The sequence below is a fragment of the Balaenoptera borealis genome (assembly GCF_965194805.1).
Source record: "Balaenoptera borealis genome assembly, chromosome: 3".
Classification (NCBI taxonomy): Eukaryota; Metazoa; Chordata; class Mammalia; order Artiodactyla; family Balaenopteridae; genus Balaenoptera; species Balaenoptera borealis.
Window position 1 is genome coordinate 169513934 of NC_138866.1, and position 21411 is coordinate 169535344.

A 21411-nucleotide genomic window follows, 5' to 3' on the forward strand; every position below is an offset into this window, starting at 1 on the left:
TTCCTTTCGACCTGTCAAGTTGTATTTTTTCTGCCTTTCATCAAGTTTTTTTTCCTTAAAAAAAAAATGAGATTAGTATACACCATGTTATAGGTTAATGGAACAGGACAGAAATCAAGACACTTAGGTAAGTAATTAGGAGGATTTAGTATATAACAAAGGCCAATTCAGTGGGAAGAAGTTGTATTATTTAATATGATGCTGGCATAGCTGGTTGTCCACCTGGAAGGAAATGAAATTAAATTCCAGTTTTTCTTCTATATATTTCATATACAACATATATTCCAGATGGATTAAAGATATAGATGTAACAAATTAAAATAATAAAACTCTTACCAAGAAAACATAGGGTAAACTATGTGCAATTTAAAGGCAGTATCTAACTTCCAAAAGCCCAGATATAAAATTATAGCTATGATCTAAAAATTTCATAAACAAAATCAACAGGCATATAATAGATTTGAAGTTTTTTTCTTTACATAGTACAGGTAGACTATATATACAGATAACTCTCACAAACTTATTAGAAATGGCAATTTTAACAACCAGGAAAGATTTGCCTAGCCAGTTCACAGATGATCAAATTCAGATAATCAACAAATATATTAAATGATGCTCAAGTTCACAACTCATCAGAAAAATGCAAATTAAAATAATCAGATGGGAAGAGATTTTCAAAAGCCACTTACAGATGATTGAGAGATGGAGTTGGGGGAACAGAAGGGTACTCATTGATGGTTATGGGAAATTTTCTGTTTTGGAAAGCATTCTGGCCACATAGAAATACAAGGACCAAGACATAAGTACACGTGTGTAAGGATATTTACGTCAGCATTGTTTGCAGTTGAAAAAAAATGAGAAATAAAATGAACGTGCATCATTCATACAATCATTTATTCATTCCTTTGTTCTTTTATTTGTTCATTTATTAAGTGCCAGGCACTGTTCTAGGTCCTGGGGATACATTAGTGAATAAAACAGACAAAAATCACTGCCACAGTGGAGTTCACATTCTAGACAGAGGGAAACAATAATAAATAAACATAATAAGTAAATAAGTTATATGGCCTGTTAGAAGTTAGAGGAAAGAAAGAATAGAGGAAGTAGGATCGGGAAGGCCAGGGGATGGGTTGGGGGAGGATGGCAATTTAAATAAGCTGGTCAGAATAGGCTGCACTGAGAAAATGCCGTTCGAAAAATGACTTGACGGAAGTGAGAGAGTGATACAGGTAGGTACCTAAGGAAAGAGTGTTCCAGCCCCAGGGACAGCCAGTGCCAAACACCCTGAGATCAGAGTGTGCCTGGTGGGTGACTCCGCCTGGACACTAGTGGTGTTCCGGGTAATCTAATTAATTGTTGTGCGGCGGCCCTGTGCACTGCGTGATGCTTGGCAGTATCCCTGGCCTCTGCCCACTTGATACCAGCATCACTCCTCTCCCGGGTGCTGACAACTCAAGATGGCTTCAGAAATTGACAACTATCCCCAAGGGGCCAAAATTGAGAACCTAGAGGAACAGCCAACATAACTGGTTACATCCACAACACACAATATCACGCAGCCACTAAAAAGAGAGTTTAGTGCCATACAGCTGATTTGCAGGGATTTCCAAAAGATATTCTAAAAGGAGTAAAGCAACATGCAAAATGATTATATGGTGTGATCTAATATTTCTAAAACAAACAATGACTGCCCCCCCCATCTGTGCATATGTATAACTCCATACCTAGATATTTCCAGAATAACTACATGAACGTGGAAAAGAGGATGAAAAAGGATACATACTCGTTTATTAACATGAATTACTTGGATGGGTGATAAGGTTGGAGGAGAGGAGAGGAGGAATAAATCCAAACATAAAAGAAAATAATTGAAACCAGGAATCACACCTCAAAAGAAACTCTAACGTACATGATGGTAGCACATTTATGTGTGTGTGGAAAATGTGGTGGATATTTTTAAGTTTTACTCCTTAAAAAGCCTGAACTATGGTATTTCACTCTTTTAATATTTATTTTTTTCTTCAGTATTTCTTTTCACCAATTTTACATTACTGAGTAATACATCTTTTTCTAAAATTTTAAAAATATAAATAACCAGAAAAAAGAAAACCCTAGTTGTTCCAGTAGAGTAATATAACCACCTTTAAGCTTCATATTTGTGTATCCTGCCATTCTTTCTTAATGCACATATTGGCCAATAAAAAGAAAGTTTCTACTTGATTTAGTAATTTAAAAAACATAGTGTGAACAAGTTTATGTTATGAAATATGTTTAGCAACATAGTTTTTATTATATCATAGTATTCTACTTGTTGGATATACCATAATTTATAAAATTATCTAATGGTAAATTCTTAAATTATTTCCTAATATTAAACATCACAGTAATCAATATACATTTAGATGGAACTTTTTTTACTTTTCTGATAGTCCCTGAGGATAAATATTAGTTTCTGTTCCTTGAGAAACTGTAAGAAATAAACCAATATTTATTTCCTACTAAGATCCAGACAGTAACATCTAGATAACAAATGCTGGTGGGTTCTTTTGATAACATCTGCAGCAATCTTTCCTTCTCTTAAGACAATATTTGAAAATTACCGAGCATGTCTGCTTGTATAATACTACTAATGGGACAAAAAGTATTGTAGGCTCAGTTTTAAAAAAAGTAGAAGTATAATCGATGGACATGAGAAAGTTTCCACACATTGTCCCAAAAGACAAACATGAGTAATCTATCGATACCTTTTAATGCAACAATTAAGGACTATTAATAGTTGTGTTTATTTTCTTTTTTTGAACTTTTATAGCTTGTGTGAGTTCATTAAAGACCACATGAAAAGTTTTCCATCTGGTTATTTATGCAATATGGTATACAAGTAATGTCATCCACAGATAAGGAAAACTAATCATTCTGACAGAATACTTTATTATCCTCCCTGTTAATCACTACACAAGACAGTATATTTTTGCAGAGTGCTCTTTTCAAAGCACTCTGATTATATCATCCTGGCTACACCACTACGGCTCACTAAACTGGTTTAGGCATCACTGAGACAATGGGCTGCTAAATAGATTATAAGGACATTAATTAATGTTGATCCTCTGGGAAAAACAAAATTCTTTATGAGAAGGCCAGCAGATTCAAAGAGCCTACCGTCTGTTTCTAAGCATCACAACATCGCTGTTAATTAAAGCTGCATTTATGGCTCTTTTCACTTATTGTTACCAAGATGAAGCTTAGATACATAAGGAGGACATTTTCAGTGCCCATCACAGGCCTATTTATGAGTCTTTTTGGAGCCATTGCCAAAGTTGTAGAGAGAAACTACAAGCATTAATCCACTCTCCAGTCTGCACATGAATAAATAGTGTTTGGGCTTAGTATATACGGGATTTAATGGCAGGAATGACATTTGCGTGACATGAATTAACAGAGGTAAAATTCAAAAGGCTGCTGTCTCTTTTTTATTCCCTTCCCTCATAACTTTATTTTCTTTTTAATATTATAATAAATTAACCATCTCCACAATTAGGTTGTAAACTCCGGTAGGGCAGAAGTCACATCTTTTGCTATTTTTATATTCTCTCCAGCATTTAAACTTGAATAGCACTTGATGAATACTTGTGTAGGCCTCATGTGACCTGGATCTATCTCCTTCTGTATTTATTGCAAATATTTTGGATTAATTAAGGCAACGTATATTTCCTGAGTGCCTACTAAACACCACACACAATGTGTTGGGAACTGAATTAAGTAAATGTTTGGAAGGTAACTGGAATGGAATATGCTGCCTGATATAACGCACATGCTTACTGTTGTGCAATTCTGTGTTCACAGCCCAGGGTCAAAAAGTACCCACAAACAATCTTAGTGACACTAGTGCTCTAATGTGTATGACAGCAGTTTAAAGTATTAAGTGTTCAACAAACAGAACTTAGTTGGTACTTGGTTGACAGAGCCCTGCAGGCTAACGGGTGATAACTGTGATTCCTATTGGACAGACAGGACAGATATTATTATTCCTACACTAGAGATGAGGAACAAGAGCAGTTAAAGGTCTTCTCTGAGCCTGTATACTGAGGAGCCAAGCCAGAAATGAACCCCTGGTGTTTGGAGCCTCATCCAAGCCCGTTCCCAGGACATCACTATCTTCCTTCATCCTTATACAGCTCTGTCTGAATCTCCTTAACATCCGTATCTGGGGCCACTTAACCTCTATTCCTTCTAGAATTATATCGGCATCTCACCCTGGTCTCTGATAGAGTAGGGAGGGTGGAGGCTTGGTCAGGGATATGGTGTGTTATACACAAAAGCCAGCCCTCGATCACATGTTTATCAGACCACTCACTTTGATCATGTCCACACACACTCATGCACACATACATACACATGCAGAAAGAGATAATAACTGTACTGTAACACATTTTTAAAAATTCCAATCCTTGGACCAGAAATGTTTGAGGTATTCCAGAAGGGAATAAAAAAAAGCTGATGGGATCAGAAAGAATGGAGTAAAAACAGCAGAAATCCCATCCTAGGGAAATATGGTTCACTGCAGATCTTCCCAAGGAAGCTACACAAATATTCTAAGATTAAAATCAAAAGCACTGTCCTGGACAGAATTGTGTTCCCCCCCCCCCCAAATTCAGATGTTGAGGCCCTAACCCCCAATGTGACTGCATTTGGAGAAAGGGCCTTTAAAGAGGTTTTAAGGTCAAGTGAGGTCGTAAATTTGGGGCCTTCATCCAGTAGAACTTGTGCCCTTATAAAAAGAGGAAGAGACACCAGGAGGCACCTACATAGCGTAAAGGCCCTGTGAGAACCCACAGTGAAGGTGGCCATTTGCAAGCAAGCAGAGAGGCCTCAGGAGAAACCAACCCTGCCAGCACCTTGATTTTGGACTTTGAGCCTCTAGAACAGTGATCACCTTAAAATGTTTTCTTAAGTACTATATAATGCAATAATTTTTGTTGGCAGAATGTTGCTTTCCTTACGAACAGTGAGAAAATAACTCTCTATTGTTTAAGCACCCAGTCTGTGGTATTTTGTTATGTCAGCCCGAGCTACTACAAATACCGAGAAATGTTATGAAGAATTGTTGAGAGTAAGTGACTGAGGAACAGCACTCAGAACACCTGGCTGAGCTGGGAACCTGGCCCCACCCTTTGTATTTCCCTGCCAGGACCAGTGTTTCAAACACAACTGCTCACAGAAGTAGCTTTTTCTCCCAGGATAAAATCAGAGTACTGTCATCTAAAGAAAACTGGGCATCTGCCTGCCTGGGAAAGGATTATCATGAGATAATTAGATCCTGAAAAAGAGACAGGGTCATACATGGGGCTGCACAAGATCAACACTATAGGTTTTCACTACTAGACAGCCATATTCTGAAGCTTCTTGAATAGGAACAACTTGGTCTTACTACAGAATTGAGTTGAAAATAGTGGCAATCACTGCATCATGAATCTCAAACGCAACCATCACCACAACTGTGACCACCAGCGTGATCATCAGCATGGCCAGCGCCGCCACCTGGGCCTTTACGGGTCGTATAAATTGATTTCCTTTGGATGCTCTGCTTTAACAATGAATTAGACGGCATTATCCCCATAACTGGATCTGGTATCATGTGGGATCTCTGAATTTATCTCAGATTCTTTTGAAAGCTTTCTCTGTTCTACTTAATTTTAGAGCTGTTTCTTTGACTTGGCCTAGACAGATCCCTTTATGTTTAGCATAACTACAAAATATTTATGTAGTTATTCTAACTTTCTTTCGTTGTCAATATTTTTTCTTTATGCTCAAGTTATGCATTATAGAATGTAAGTAAATTATGAATATTAGTATTTTTTTCTCATTTCCTGCTACTTGTACCTCCTTTTTCTTTCCCCTTTACTTTTCTCTCGTGATGCCCCCAAAACATATAAGCATTAGGTAAAAGGAGACATAGAATATTAGGATAAAATGAGTAATAATAAATAGCATAACATATTTTTCTGACTTAATTATAACTTTTGGTAACCTTTAATTTTTTTTTTAATTTTTATTTATTTATTTATTTATTTATTTATTTATTTTTGGCTGTGTTGGGTCTTCGTTTCTGTGCGAGGGCTTTCTCCAGTTGCGGCAAGCAGGGGCCACTCTTCATCGCGGTGCGCGGGCCTCTCACCGTCGCGGCCTCTCTCGTTGCGGAGCACAGCCTCCAGACACGCAGGCTCAGCAATTGTGGCTCACGGGCCTAGTCGCTCCGCGGCATGTGGGATCTTCCTAGACCAGGGCTCGAACCCGCGTCCCCTGCATTGGCAGGCAGATTCTCAACCACTGCGCCACCAGGGAAGCCCTTGGTAACCTTTAATATCATCTTGTAAAGGTAGTTTGGCTCTGATATTTTCTAAAAATGTATTAATTCAGTAATTATATACTTTAGAATGAGAGAGTACTAAAGAGTCTACTTTCATACAGTGCAGATGAAGAGAGGTTTTTTATTGTTATCATTTATTTCTTTTTACTACTAAAAATTGATAATTGTTAAATGTAACTAAATAGAACAAGTCTTGTTGTCAAAAATTGTCGTGTCCATGTAGCTGGTATTCACTGAGTGCCGATCACCAGGTCCCTGGCTTTCTTCTGGCTTTCTTGTTTAATCCTCACAATACCTTGAAGTTTTACAGCAGAGGAAATGGGTGCACAGGGAGAATAAATAACTTGCCCCCAGCCACACAGAAGACACTTGTGGAATCCAGCACTGGGACCCATGTCTCTCTAAAGCAAAAGCCTACATTTGTAACCCTTAGTCTCTAAGGCTTAACATGACATTCTCAAAACCTCCTGAAATGTAAAATGTGTTGATCAGATAAGTGAAGAATACTCAGTAGTTTCTCTTCTAAAACACAAAAATGTTGGCAGACGGCATTTTATCAGTATAAAATAGCTCAAAGCAAACAAGTATTTTTTTCTATATTTCTTATTGACTCTAGTTGCCATTTTCTTACCACAGTTCAGTATCATTTCTACTCTCTTTGTCTTGTGTTACTTTTTAGAACTACAAACATTCCACTCCAAATATACAGCAATGCCAAGGAAAAAAAACAAGGAGACTTTTTTGGCTGCTAAATCTCAGAATATGTCTTGCAGGTTTAGATTTCTCTAAACCATTGCAAAAAGGCAATGAATGACACTCATCATTTGTTTGTGGTTAACAATTAACAATTCTCTTTCTCACTTCATCTTCATGAAGTGAGAAAACAAGGGCAATTCTCTTCATGAAGTGAATGGTTAAGCCAGGGTTATTCCTCTTTTCCTTATTTTACTCTGAGACAAAGGGTAAACTCGACTTTGGTGATGTTTAGACAGCAAGAACAAGCCCATATCATCTATAAGTCCTCTATGTGTCTTCAAAAACTCTCATGATCTGACAGTGATCTCCATTTTGTTGCCAAAAAGCAATGCTGGTGTCAAACCTTGAACCACTACCAATCATCCACATGTATCATTTTTGTTTTATTTATTTATTTATTTATTTAATTTATTTATTTATGGCTGCGTTGGGTCTTTGTTGCTGCACGTGGGCTTTCTCTAATTGCGGCGAGCGGAGCTACTCTTCGTTGTGGTGCGTGAGCTTCTCATTGAAGTGGCTTCTCTTGTTGTGAAGCACGGTTCTAGGCGCGTGGGCTTCCGTAGTTGTGGCACGTGGGCTCTAGAACGCAAGCTCAGTAGTTGTGGCGCACGGGCTTAAGTTGATCTGCGGCATGTGGGATCTTCCCAGACCAGGGCTCGAACCTGTGTCCCCTTCATTGGCAGGCAGATTCTTAACCACTGCACCACCAGGGAAGTCCACACATGTACCATTTGAATCAATACCCCAACCAATTTATATCAACGTTTTTCTGCCTCTGGGGAGAAACAAAATCTTAATTTCTGTTTTTCTTTTCTTTGTCTTTGTTTTGTCTGTGTTCACTTAAAATACTTCCAGGAATACTTAATAATTGTTTCAGGTCGGACCCAGATGATGCTTTCTTTTTTTTGAAATGCCAGGAGGTATCATCTGTGAGACATGGTGTTCAGTGAAAGGCATGTGAATGAAGCAATTCTTTTAGAATCCTGTAGGGCAAGATTAAACCCTGAATAAATAATCTGAAATCTTTCAGGTTAGTTATCATTTTACAAGTATCCAGGAATCATTGTTTCTCTAAAAGGAATTTACTAAATGCATATTTATTTACAGACTTTATTTCTCAATAAATAATGAACCATTAAGCTTCTCCCTTTCTATCTTCTCAGAACCTTGCCTCCTTGTATTTACTTCCTTTTTTGTGTGTCCTTAAATTGCCTCTTTATCACTACTTTGTGCCTTCAAGCATCACAATTCTCTCTTACCTAAAAAAACAAACAAACAAAATGAAATACCTAACTACCTAACCTTAACTTTGTTTCCCATCTAAGTATTATTGTTTTTTATTTTGTTAATCTCCAATTACCATTTCCCACACATTGTTTGTATCCCCTACCTCACTACACACATCTTCTTTGACTCCCTACAATCTGTCTTCTGCAAAAATATTATTTCTTCAGCACATAATTATTGGTCACTGACTTTTGGTCACTGATGCAAAACTGTAGAGACAATTGTTTATCAAAGACATTCCTGACCCTCATGGAGCTTGTATTCTAGCTGTCTTTGAGGACTTTATTGGTTTCAGAATCATAATGACCTGATTCTTCTAATGCTGCATTTGATCAATCCAACCTTCTTGAAGTGTTCACCTGTGTTTTCAGTACAGTGGACTGTGGTTTTTCCCCTAATGTTATATTCATATTTTGTGCTTTTTCTTTCTCCTTCTAAGACCTAATTGTGAGTCTCACCCAATATTCTGACTTTGATCTTTTTATGTCTTTTCCTACATATTTCTCTTACTTAGAGATTTTATTCTCTCAGTGCTCAAAATTTGCTCATTCCTGCATTTATGTAGCCCTTATTTCCACAACCTCGTCCCATATTTTCAATTGCCAGTATCTCCAAGTCACATATTCAGACTCATACTTACCTTCCTTTAAGAAAGAATCTCCCATAAAATAAATGAAATTGAGTTATTTGTAGTGAGGTAGATGGACCTAGAGTCTGTCATACAGAGTGAAGTAAGTCAGAAAGAGAAAAACAAATACCATATGCTAACACATATATATGGAATCTAAAAAAAAAAAAAAAAAGGTTCTGAAGAACCTAGGGGCAGGACAGGAATAAAGACTCATGTAGAGAACAGACTTTAGGACACGGGGAGGGGGAAGGGTAAGCTGGGACGAAGTAAGAGAGTGGCATGAACATATATACACTACCAAATGTAAAATAGATAGCTAGTGGGAAGCAGCCGCATAGCACAGGGAGATCAGCTCGGTGCTTTGTGACCACCTAGAGGGGTGGGATAGGGAGGGTGGGAGGGAGACGCAAGAGGGAGGAGATATGGGGATATATGTATATGTATAGCTGATTCACTTTGTTATAGAGCAGAAACTAACACACCATTGTAAAGCAATTATACTCCAATAAAGATGTTTAAAAGAAAAAAAAGAAAGAATCTCCTACTCCTGATTTTATTATTTCAGTTATTGACATTATCATCAACACAGTTAATTCTCTCTGATTTGCAAATTGTCACCTCTTCATTCTCGACTTATATCCTTTTCTTTCTTTGCATCTCCACCTCTGTCATCTTAGTTAACTCCTGGGCTATTGCACATGTCAAGGCAACTCATCTCCATGCAAATATTCTCCTAAACCAGGCCACTCTTCACATTGATGCAGGGTTAATATCCCTAAATAATGACTCCTGGTCTCCAAATCATCAGAAGCTCTTCATTGCCTTTTAACTGGCTTTAAAGTCTTCCTATGTCCTTTCCCAAATTGCATTTCTGATTTCATCTATTATTCTTCTACAAACTGTGTTCTTGTCCCTCAAATATGCTTTGGGTATTATAAATGTCAACTTTGGGCCATATCATTTTTTTAGTATGACCTGTAATTTTGTGTCAATGGTGAACATGATGAATTGGTTTGAAGGAATCAAGGTAAGCAGGCCTGTAGTATAAGGTTTTTTGTTTATCTGGCTAGGAGTAAGGTTGTGTTTACTAGTTACTGCAGCTGTAGATGACAGAAGGTAAAGTTTCCTCTGGTGTCCTTGTTTTTGTCTCCCTTGTATCTTCGTGCCCCAAACTTCTTAAATAAGGTCTAAGAGATGATGCTCTTTCAGTACAGTTCCCTGTTAGTATGTCGGAGCCCTACAGATGTGATGATGGGGTGGAAAGGTGCTGAGTGTAAGGTCAGGGGAATGGACGCATTCTACAGTCCTACGGTTTGAGCTCAGTCTTCTAGTGAGTCTGCGTCCTTTCACTGTGACTACTCTCACTCTACCCGACCCCACCCCACCCCAGACCCCTTAGGTGAGATAGGAAATCTAGAATTTGCCAAGAAAATTAGGCACACTTCCAAATGGCTACTTTTTCCCCTCTCCCTGTAAGAAACAGAGATTTTTCTCTCCAGTCTTCACCGTGAGAACTTGGTAGGGCTCCTGGAAGTAACATTGTTGGGGTGCCCCTAAGACTGGTCCCCCTGGAGTTCATATCCCTCCAGCTTTCCCACACTGAGCTTCCAGCAGTTTGTTAATTACAGTTTACCTTTTCCTCACCCAGTACAGGCTCCAGCCACCGTTCCTTTCCCCAGGTTTCTGTTTTGCTAAGTTATCACTGTCTATATCTGCCTGTTGTCTCTTCAGTTTTGGGGCGGCAGTTTCCCCTGTGATCTCTATTCTCTGAAGGATCTAAGAAGAGTTTTTTGAGTTTTTGTTGCTGTGAAGATGAAACGGATGCTTTCGAAGCTCCTTACATGCCGGACTGGAAACCAGAAGTCTTCCCCCGTTGTTTTTTTTAGAATAATCTTTTCCCACTCCTATACAACTTTCTTTGCCTACTTCATCTCCACTGTATTCTTTAATATCCTAATATAATCTACCATCTTTTATGAAGTCTTTCTATATCCACCAAATTTAAGCCATCTTTTATCTGTTGAACTGCATAACAATTATGATCTACATCAATACTTGGTATTATATGCTCACAGTAACCCCAATGAGCTGTATATCATTGTTATTATTATTATTATTATCATCCCCATTTGATAGATGATGAATATGAGAGACAGTGGGAATTTAGTGTTTTACCCAAAGTCATAAAGCTCACAAGTATCAGAGTTTGGATTAGAACCCAGCTAGTCTGACCCAGAGCTTATCTTCTAAATAGTACATATTGTTAGCTTTTATTCGTAAAGTCTTTTGGGTATGTTTCATATTTTCCCAGTCATAACTTGTCCATCTCCCTAACATCCAAATGCAAGACATGGTGTCTTCTATATAATAGTTATCCAATCAGTAACTTGTGATTGATTATTTAATCAATTATTAAATGATTATTTCCACTGCTAAAATCATATTTATATCTATTCTTTAAATTTTTCATGAGAGTAACAATAATTTGCAGCTGTGTTCTAAGCACTTTACATGTAGTGTATTGTTTAATCTTTACTGCAACCCCATGAGGCTAAAGTATCTACTATAATTATCTTATTGCTTCTGAGTCCTAGAGAATTTAAATAGGCTGCCCAAGGTCACATACCTAATAAGTGGAAGAGTCAGGATTTGAATCAAAGCCTCCAGTACCTGCAGGCTTAACTAGTGGAATATCCAGCCCAGAGTTTCTGCTATTTTTTTATTAAAAGAATATGATAATCCTGTTTTCTGTTTCCATAAAAATAAATATTCTCTTCTTATTTGCTTTCCATGTAATAGATCAAACAAAATCAAAGTTCTTACCATATCTCACTTACCTAAAGAAAAGGGTTTATGATTTATATTTTTATTTTACTTTTTAATCTCAACTTGGCAAATGAAATCAAGTTACAGAAATGCTATTAAGCCAATAATATTTCCAAAGGCATCTTGACAAGAAAAGACACATAAAGATGTTGTTCAGTGTTCTTTTAGTATAAGAATTAAGAACTGCAGAGTCCTTTGAAATTCCTACTTATAGGAAAACCAGCCAATTCCATTCATATTTCATCTTCGTGTGATTGAGACATTCTTGCTTCTGAGCAAATTAGAAGCTTTCAAAATAAGATGAATCTACCCTGTGTTGGCATGTCACAACTAGAAGCTTCACTTTTATATCAGAACACTGCATACTGAGGGGAAAAACTTGCAGCACCAAATTTGGTAACAGTAAATAGTACTGAAATGAGACATTCAGCTGAAAAGCGTGTTTTAAAAAATAGGTAATAATGACTCTCAAGAGAATAATGTCTATAGAATAAACTGTTGGAAAGGGTAAAAATAAAGAAATGCCAAATCTATTCATTGCACAGCTCTACAAAAAGCAAGTAGAAGTGATATAATGACAGACAATGTCTGTCAAATACCATGAGAAAATTTCATTTGACTTGAGAGGTGCTGTATCTGTGGTTGCCATTTTGACAACTTTGAGGAAACTTTTGTTCTCTGAGTATGTTTACATTTCACAGGCTGTAAAACTTGCAGATGCAAATAGCCAGCACCTTGAAAATCTGGGGGCGGGGGGAATGAAAGTAAAAAAAGAGACTGAGGGCATTTCAACTGATAGTCATTATGCACCCTTCTAGTTTAGAGTGAGAGACAGGTAGAAATTATAGAGAATGTAGAGCCCAGCTAAGTAAGTCTGACTCTGAGGAAGGGAGAATTGCTATCTTGAAAGAGAGACATATTGCATCGCATTTTAAAAAAAAACATTAGGCAACTTTATTTTATGAGCAAGAAAAAAAAAAGATGAAAATTGCCTACAATTTAAAACAGGGAATGAATTCAGATCACTTGAAGTGGGAAATTGTCTTTTATGATTTGACCCTAGTGCAAACGAGTATGATTCTACTGAGGGCACTGGAGCTTTAAAAATACAGCTTTCTTTTAAAAGTATTAACTGTCTATTTTAAAAAGACATGTCAAATTTATTACCTTATGGCATAATAACTCAATGAAACATTTTTGAAAACTCAAGATTGTAGCTAATAACATCTAAAAGACAAATTAGAATCTTTACTCTCTACAGACACCAAAGTTAAAAAAGAATGTCCATGAAGCATGGTGATGGATTCTGAATGTGGCTAATATATTTTGGCCTCTAATGTCAAGAAACAGTAGTGATTTGAACAAAGTACACTTTGATGCTGAATTTGCCCTATTTGACACTAAGTCAATTTTTGAAAACATGTCCAATTCTTTGAAGTTCTTAAGGTAAGAAATTGAACATTAATGAGAAATTTCTATCCAGTTCTTATTTTAACTAAATAAGATGTGAAATATAAAAGCTATACCCTAAGAATCTTAAGAACTTGTAATCATTACACCTGTACAAGCAAAATTGAAGTATTAATCTGAAAATTTACAGAAAATGTCAGGAGGCAGAAAGTATGGGGAGAGGTAAAATTCAGACAATATTTAGTGAATGCCTATGTTCTAGAGTATTACATCTAGTAGTGTTTAATTAAAGTATGATAGATTTTACAAACTTAATTGAATGCATACTGTCTAATATATGAGAGTTAAGTAACATTTTAAATGCCCAGTAGAAAGCTGTGAAACAGTCCAAAGTCAAACGAACAAACAAAAAATTCTGCTTCTGTAGAAATCTGTCCCACGAATGAATGTTGTCGATCATTCCATATAGTTACATTTAAATAAAGCTGGTTTAATGATTTATCATTAAATTCTAACTATGTTGTGGCAGTTGAGACTTTTCAGTTTTATTATCTGCTTTAACAAGTTCTGAACTTTGTGTGGGAGGCTAGATTGACCTTCCCCAAGGATTTTGCTAGATATAAATAGGTAATTCTCAATGAAGCAACTGAAAGTTTATAAATGTTCGAAAGCAGGTCTAGTCTGAGCTTACTAGATAAAGAACGAGTCTATTTCTGAAAATATAATTCATTGTAAGGTTTTATAATGTTGTGATACAGTACATAGTTCCTGGATAATTCATAAATTTCTATTAATTTAAGAGGCTAAGCAACTTTTCACCTTGATGATTCTCCAGAAAAATATGACATTGCAACAAGTCTATTCCATTTACAAAGTCAGACTTACATATGCTTGAGTTCTAGAATTTAAAATCCCCAAAGACCAAATTTGCAATGGTGGCTTCTAAATTGCCGTGCACGGTTTTGCAATCTTAAATTTTTTAATGGATAAAACTTTACATTTACATGCACTAATACATCACACAGGAATTGACTTTCTAATTTTTGTGTTTGACTTTGGGATTTTGTAAGACCAAAATTGAATATGCAAATCAGAAGAGGCCAGGTGGGGTGTGCTTTGGAAACTCACCCCGAGTCCCCTAACTAATGATTGGAATTGCTAACTTTGATGTTTCGCCATATATAACATTGTTTGTCTTGTACTGAAATAAGTATACTGCAGTGAAATGATGGATAATTATCATCCCCAGTGACCTATAGTTTTTTCGCTGTTTTTTTTTTTTACACTGAGTTCCATGATATAGCGCTAAAATAGAAACATCAGATTGTCCCACGTTCTTTTCAGTGATGTATCTTTGCTAAACTGCTTTTCAGTAGTCGCTGTAAGAAAAAGTAAGTACTGGGGAAGGTAAATGTGAAATAGGGAATGAAGGTGAGGGTGTTCGATCTGATTTCAAGGTTTGATAATGTGTGCCCAGTAGGCACACATTCCAATAGAAAGTAATTGTGGCTAATTAAGAATGAAGTAATTTGTTTTCAGTTTGTGTGTTTTAGTTTTTAGATGCCTGTAATATTGTTGGAATACCAATAAGCATTAATTTCTTTGGACTTGAATACTTAATAAACAAAACTGCAGTATTGCTCCCCACCTGGGCTGCTGTGAAAAAGGTATTGGACACTAAGGATGCTGTGATCTAAGTCACTCTGGGAGCCTATAGGCAATGACTAAGAATGGAGAACTTGGTTCGACTGAACTCAGGTTGCTGGGCAAACTTAAAATTTACCTTTTAAAACTAAATATTTTTGATGAAAATCATTCAAGAGAAACATCCAAATTAGTGACGTTTTAATGTATTTTTGTAGTTAGAGGAATAAATTTACTGAAATACAGGGTTTTAAATCAGAATTCCTAACTTTGTAAAACAGATTAAATTTGTGTCAGTGAACACAATTACTTTTTTCCCACTGCCCTAAATATTTGATCTTCAGCATCAGGTTAGCAGTAAAACATAGAATGAAATATATTTGCTGTCTGATTTAAACATAATCTGCTTTTGAGTTAGAAGTTCATCAGTCTCATTATGTATGCCATACTGTTTAAGAGCTGAGCTACTAAATGTGGAATAGTTTCATACAAACATAATGAACATTAATTTACCTTGTTTGGAACTAGATCAAGGCTATTTCTTTACATCCAGTATAGGTTGAATAGATTCCATATTTTCAATAAAGTCTTAACTATATAAAAAAGTAATAATTATAGCTAATTGTATTATATTTCCTCATTCAGGGTAATGTTTTAAAACATGTTTCATAAAGTGTAGTCTAAATGTACTGGAAGTCATCAAGAGTGTAAAAAGTAATAAAATGAATGAATACTAAGATGTTCTTGTTTAATCAAAATAGCATGGGTTTACAAGGGGGGAAGGTGACGGGGGTGATGGTGGTGGTGTGATGAATTGGGTGATTGGGATTGACAGATATACACTGATATGTATAAAATAGGTAACTAATAACCTGCTGTATAAAAAATAAATTAATTAAATTAAATTTTAAAAAATAGCATGGATTTAAAGAATGCATGTTCTTAATGAATAAGCCACGGTTCTTGGTAGGTTTGACAGATGGAGTGTAGGTGTATCTTGGTTGTGCATGCCACATATATGTCTTCATTTTCCAAACAAGAAAACAAACAAGTGACATCCTTGCAAAGAAATGTGAAAGAAAACTTAGAAAACTGTTTCATTGCTGAATTAAAATAGTGTGTACAATTTTCCTAATCCAATATTTGCTAGCACATAAAATATATTTCATAGGACAATGAAGATAGAAGACTGTTCACTGATGCAATAGGGAGACTTTTCAACTTTTCAAATTATTTCCACTACCACTCTTTTATATTGAGGAAAATCTTGCTATAATAATTCACATGTCATGTTCCTTGGTTATTTTTCTTGATTAAGATTTTTTCCTTTATTTTGCCAGACATTCTAAGGGTTTTTAGCGAGAGAAATATTTTCAGTAAGGAACATTTTTTAAAAAATAGATACGAGTCACTTTCAGTTTCTCATCTGACATGTAAGTCATTTGGAAGTCATTATTCCCATTCCCATAACAAGACAAAAAGCTGAATAAACTAAAAATCAACAACTCTTCCTGATCTGTTAGAGAATTGAGGCCAAAGGCAAACCACTGCCTCCAAATTGGAGACAAACAGGAGAAACAGAATCACAGCTTCCTGGGGCAGAAGCTTATGAAGAGAAACCTCTGCAGGAATCAGAACTGGGGTAGGAAATCCTAAACTATAACTGATGAATTGTTGCAGGCTCAATGTGCACACATTTGAGAGATTAAAAAATCCCAGGGGATTCAGTGTTAGGGGGCTCCACACTTCTGTGAGTTTTAACTTCAGGAGTCCTGCCATTTCTCACAGTGAAGATAGAGACCTCCTCTCTGCTTTGAGCTGGTGGAGGGGAAAAGTAGCCATTTTGAAATTTACCCAGAACAATGTGTTCTTAATAACAAGACCTGCCCTCAAGAGAGAACACCAATAAGTATTGGCTATTGCAATAGCTAAATCCAAATCACTGATAACACCAAATGTGGATGAGAATGAGAAGAAACAGGAACTCTCATTCATTGCTGATGGGACTGCAAAATGGGACAGCCAGCTTTGGAAGACAGGTTGTCAGTTTCATACAAAACTAAACATAGTCTTACTATAAGATCCAGCTGTTGTGCACCTTGGTATACTCACAAATGAGTTGAAAACGTCTGTCTACACAAAAGCTTAACACACTGATGCTTACACAAGCTTTAGTCATATTTGCTAAAGCTTAGAAGAAACCAAGATGTTCTTCATAGGTGAATGGATAAGCAAACTGTGGTACATCCATACAAGGGAATGTTATTCAGTGATAAAAATAAATGAGCTATCAAGCCACAGAAAGACATGGAAGAGCCTTAAATGATACATATTGCTAACTGAAAGAAGCTAATCTAAAAAGGCTATGTACTGTATGATTCCAACTATATGACACTCTGGAAAAGGCATACTGTTAACTCACAATTTATGATTTAAGAGCATATATCTCAGTAACAATAATAAATACCACAGGAAAAAAATATTTTTAATTAGAAAATATGTTAATAGCCTTAGTTTAGAACTACAAATAAATATTTAACATAAGAAAGTGTATATATATATATATTTTTTCATTCTCCCCCAGTAAATGCCACGGAGGGAATAATAACTATGATGAATTTTGATGAAAAATAAAATTTTTCGGCAGAAAAATAAAATCCAATTGTGTTTAAATGGAGAGATCTTTCACATACTAATGCAGTTGAGAAGAACAGAAGTTATCTATTGCTCAGAAAAATAACGTGGTGACTTTCAGAATTACATTTCACTTTGCAGTTCTTGCCTACCATTCACTGTTACTTTGGTCAGTGTGGGAATCGGAACAACCAAAAATGAGACACAATATCAATCAGCCCCAGCAGCCTCTGAACCTGCTCTACATACAGCATACAAAATATTTTATGTACTTGAAACTGACAGACAGGTTTGAGCAAACTAGGAGAAAAGGAATACACTTTCAGAGTCAACACAACTATTTGATCACTTTATGCACAAGTCGCATACCAAGGTGAATTTTATGAATCACATAATCATAGTGACACTCTTTTTAATATTGGTTCAAAGAATTAAATATTATTGATCTATAACTGACAAAAAGAAAATGAGTTGTGTTTAATTTTCTGTGTGTGTGTGTGTGTGTGTGTGTGTGTGTGTGTTTGGGGAAAAAATGAAATCTGTACTTGATTTAAATATATTCTGCCTCATGCTATAAAACATATTTCACTAAATAAAAAATATATTCATCTGTTACAAGGTAGTGGCCAGCACTTCCTGTATGTCAACTCATCTGGCCCCAAAGAAGGATACACTGCAAGAATCACTACTTCTCAATGCTTTCCAGCAAGCCTCGGAATGTGTACTGTTCGGTTCTGGTTCTACATGGTCGATCCCAGGAGCATGGGAGTATTAAAGGTACAAAAGGAAGATAGAGATTTGTCTTTCACTGAAATATTCAGAGCATGTGTTTAAACATTTTTTTTTTTTTAGTAGTCAGACAACACCCATCCTGATTCTATTAACTTCTCATTTCTTTCTGGGGCGATGGGACTTTGGCAAGCAGTGCTGTCATTCATCTTAATCTCATTCAAGATTTATCTCATTCATGGCTGCCACCTGAACTCAATTATGGCTCATGCTATTTAAAAGACTATCTAGAGATAAAAGATAATGGGCAGATTCTACATATATCTTCTAATAACTTAGATAGGGACAATGAAGAAATGTGATGAGAGGGATAATAATGGAGAGAATTTTCTTCCACAAAGTAAAGGCAAAGCACACTTAAGATTATAAATATATATCAGCTCACACTAAAAACAACATACCTGCTTCATTTTTAACTAATTTAATATAAGAATCTGCACCAAATGCAAATGTTTTTAAAGAAACAAGTTGCTGCATTTATACTTCTTATTGCATGAGAGATCAATGAATGAGCTTTTCATTCATTAGGAACCAATTCTGAAATCTTAATTTCTAATTAAAAGATTGTATATCAGAACACAACATGTAGTGTTATTGCTTTGAAATTATACAGTCATTTATTATTGGGATATATACAATTTGGAATTTTTGTCTTTATCTCAAACATTGTCCCTTATAAATAATAACAGCTATTATTAAGTGATTCCTATCTTTCTGGCTGTTCATTTTAACTTTATATGTGTTATCAGTTTTAATTCTCACATTCACCTGATGAGGTAGTATCTTTTTCCCAAATTTTCAGTAAAGAAACTGAAACTCAAAGTGGCTTAGTAATTTTTCCATGATTACACAACTAGCCAAAAATCTGATTTCAAAGGTCTGACATCATTTATCCAGCATTGTTTCTCAGATTTTCTGCAGTATTCAGAGATGTCTAAGGAGAAACATGAGGGAAAGAAAGAATAAATGGCCTTATCAATTCTAGCCATTGATAGGAAAGAGAGCTCTTATCAGGTAAAAATAAAAACATGCAAAGAAAGTGGAGGAGTTATACAGATTCTATTTAAATGTCCGTTTTCCTAAAGAGAAGCCAGTAAAAACAACAGAAAAAGAGATTCATTTTTAACAGTTTCAATACATGTGAGTCTATGTAGATCATGAGAAAACTTTGCATTTTTTTTCATTGTTTTTACATACAGTATGTGAATATTCAGTAGATTAGCCTTTTGCTTATGCTAAGTTTTGTCCAGGGTAATTTATAACTACTGATCTTAAAAAAGACTCTCTAACATGTTGTTTTTACCAACATTTTAAAACATCGATGCTGCAATTGAAGAGGACACTAGTCAATGGTTATTTGTTACACACGGAAGCAAATAAGAAATGGAAAGGCCAATGAACCATTCAATGGAATGCATGCAGATTCCAGTCACTTTCTAACAAAATGTTGCTGCTTCAATTCAAAAACAGTGTCCGTATATCCTTTAGCTCTTCACCAGCTGGTCATTCAGTGCTGTAGACTGAATGTTTTTGTCTCCCAAAATTCAAATGTTAAAGTCTAACTAAGACAGTCAACTAGTTCAGTTACCTAGTTAAACAGCCCACTGCTTTAATCCATGCTTCTACAAATAACCTTTGAAATGGAAACGTTAGCCTCAAGTCTTGATTTCTGATAGCTTGCTTTTGGTGAGTACAGGTTTTTCTCACTGGAGGCCAGCAGTTAAGTGTAGCAATGCTTTTCTACTCTGGGCTGCCTTCAGAGAGGTCTACTGGAAAGAACAGTGGAGGCCAACGGTAGTCAGGCTGACACCCAGGTTTTGTAGAGGAACTGCCCTACCCTACTCCAGATTGTCTTGGTAGGTTTGACTGTCACCATGGCTTTTTTTTTTTTTTACCGCTTCCGTAGATGACCCAAGCGGGGCCAATCATAGTCATTTACAGTATTTGATGCAATGTTTATAAGAGGCTTTCTCTTTCTTCTGTGTTGCAAGTCACAAGGAAGTAGGCTAAATCTGGGGCTATTGGAAGCCATCTTTCCCAATATGGGGAGAGAGATTGTGTGAGAAAGAAGCTAGCACACAGAGAGACGTAGGACTAAAAAAAAAAAGGAGGAAACAGAATTGTGCCTGCTTTGTTTAAATCCTGGAGCCTACTTTACCTGAGCCAGTAAAATTCTTTTTGTTACTTGCTATTGAAAAATTCCTAACTGTGACAAACACCCAGGGAGAAACTGTTTTCCTAACGTGTCCTTATGTCTGGCTGACCACAGTTCCTGTGGCAAGTCTCTTTCTCAACTATTGCTTTTAATCTTGAGTTATTCCCAGACTGAAAAACTTCCTGAGTATGCCATATTTTTATATGTGAGTGAATCAATTAAGTGGAAACCCGTTCTTTTTACCCTTTAAATCAAGGCTTTCCAGCAACATGCTGTTCGTTCACATGCAAGTTAATTCTTTCTTTTCATCTCTAATTTGGGTATAACAGTGTCACATTTTACAACATTTTCTACGGTGGGGTTTTTCCACTGATGTGTTGCATTTGAAAGAACCATCTGTAGTTACAGCATTGGCAAGTCTGATGGACAGATAGCTTCTTACAAAAGGTCTGAGAACCCAACTTTGTGCATGTATTTTCTAAATTAACCAGAAGTCCAGCTAATATTATCTGGATTTGTGGTGAGGAAGAACCTCCTCTTTTTCATATTAAAAAGAAATTTTTAAAGAATAAAATAAATGATAATATCCACTGAGGGCATGGATGTGGACAAATAGATAGTCATTGCTATCAATATGCAATTATAAAGAGCATTTTGGAAATTAAAAGCTTTATAATTTTTATACTACCTACCAAAACATTCCACATCTATAAATATTTCTAAAGAAATAAAGATAGATATGCATGATGTTTTATTTATAAGGTTCTTCATCTCACTGTTGTTTATAGTAGGAAATATTTGAAACCACCTGTATGTCAAATATTAAGAATTGGTGAAATATAGTACATTCACTCTTACAATGAAATACTATGGAGAAATTAATTCTATGAATGAATAATTAATGATAAAGAGAGG

General features: G+C 36.0%; 1 protein-coding gene across 1 annotated transcript in view; it reads left to right on the forward strand.

Moving 5' to 3' along the window:
- Positions 1 to 21411, forward strand: part of MALRD1 (MAM and LDL receptor class A domain containing 1) — a 638500-nt gene that overhangs the window by 462779 nt on the left and 154310 nt on the right. Inside the window, exon 33 of the mRNA XM_082385765.1 lies at positions 18172 to 18329. Within this exon, the coding sequence (XP_082241891.1) occupies positions 18172 to 18329 (158 nt within the window). The remainder of the gene's footprint in view (positions 1 to 18171; positions 18330 to 21411) is intronic.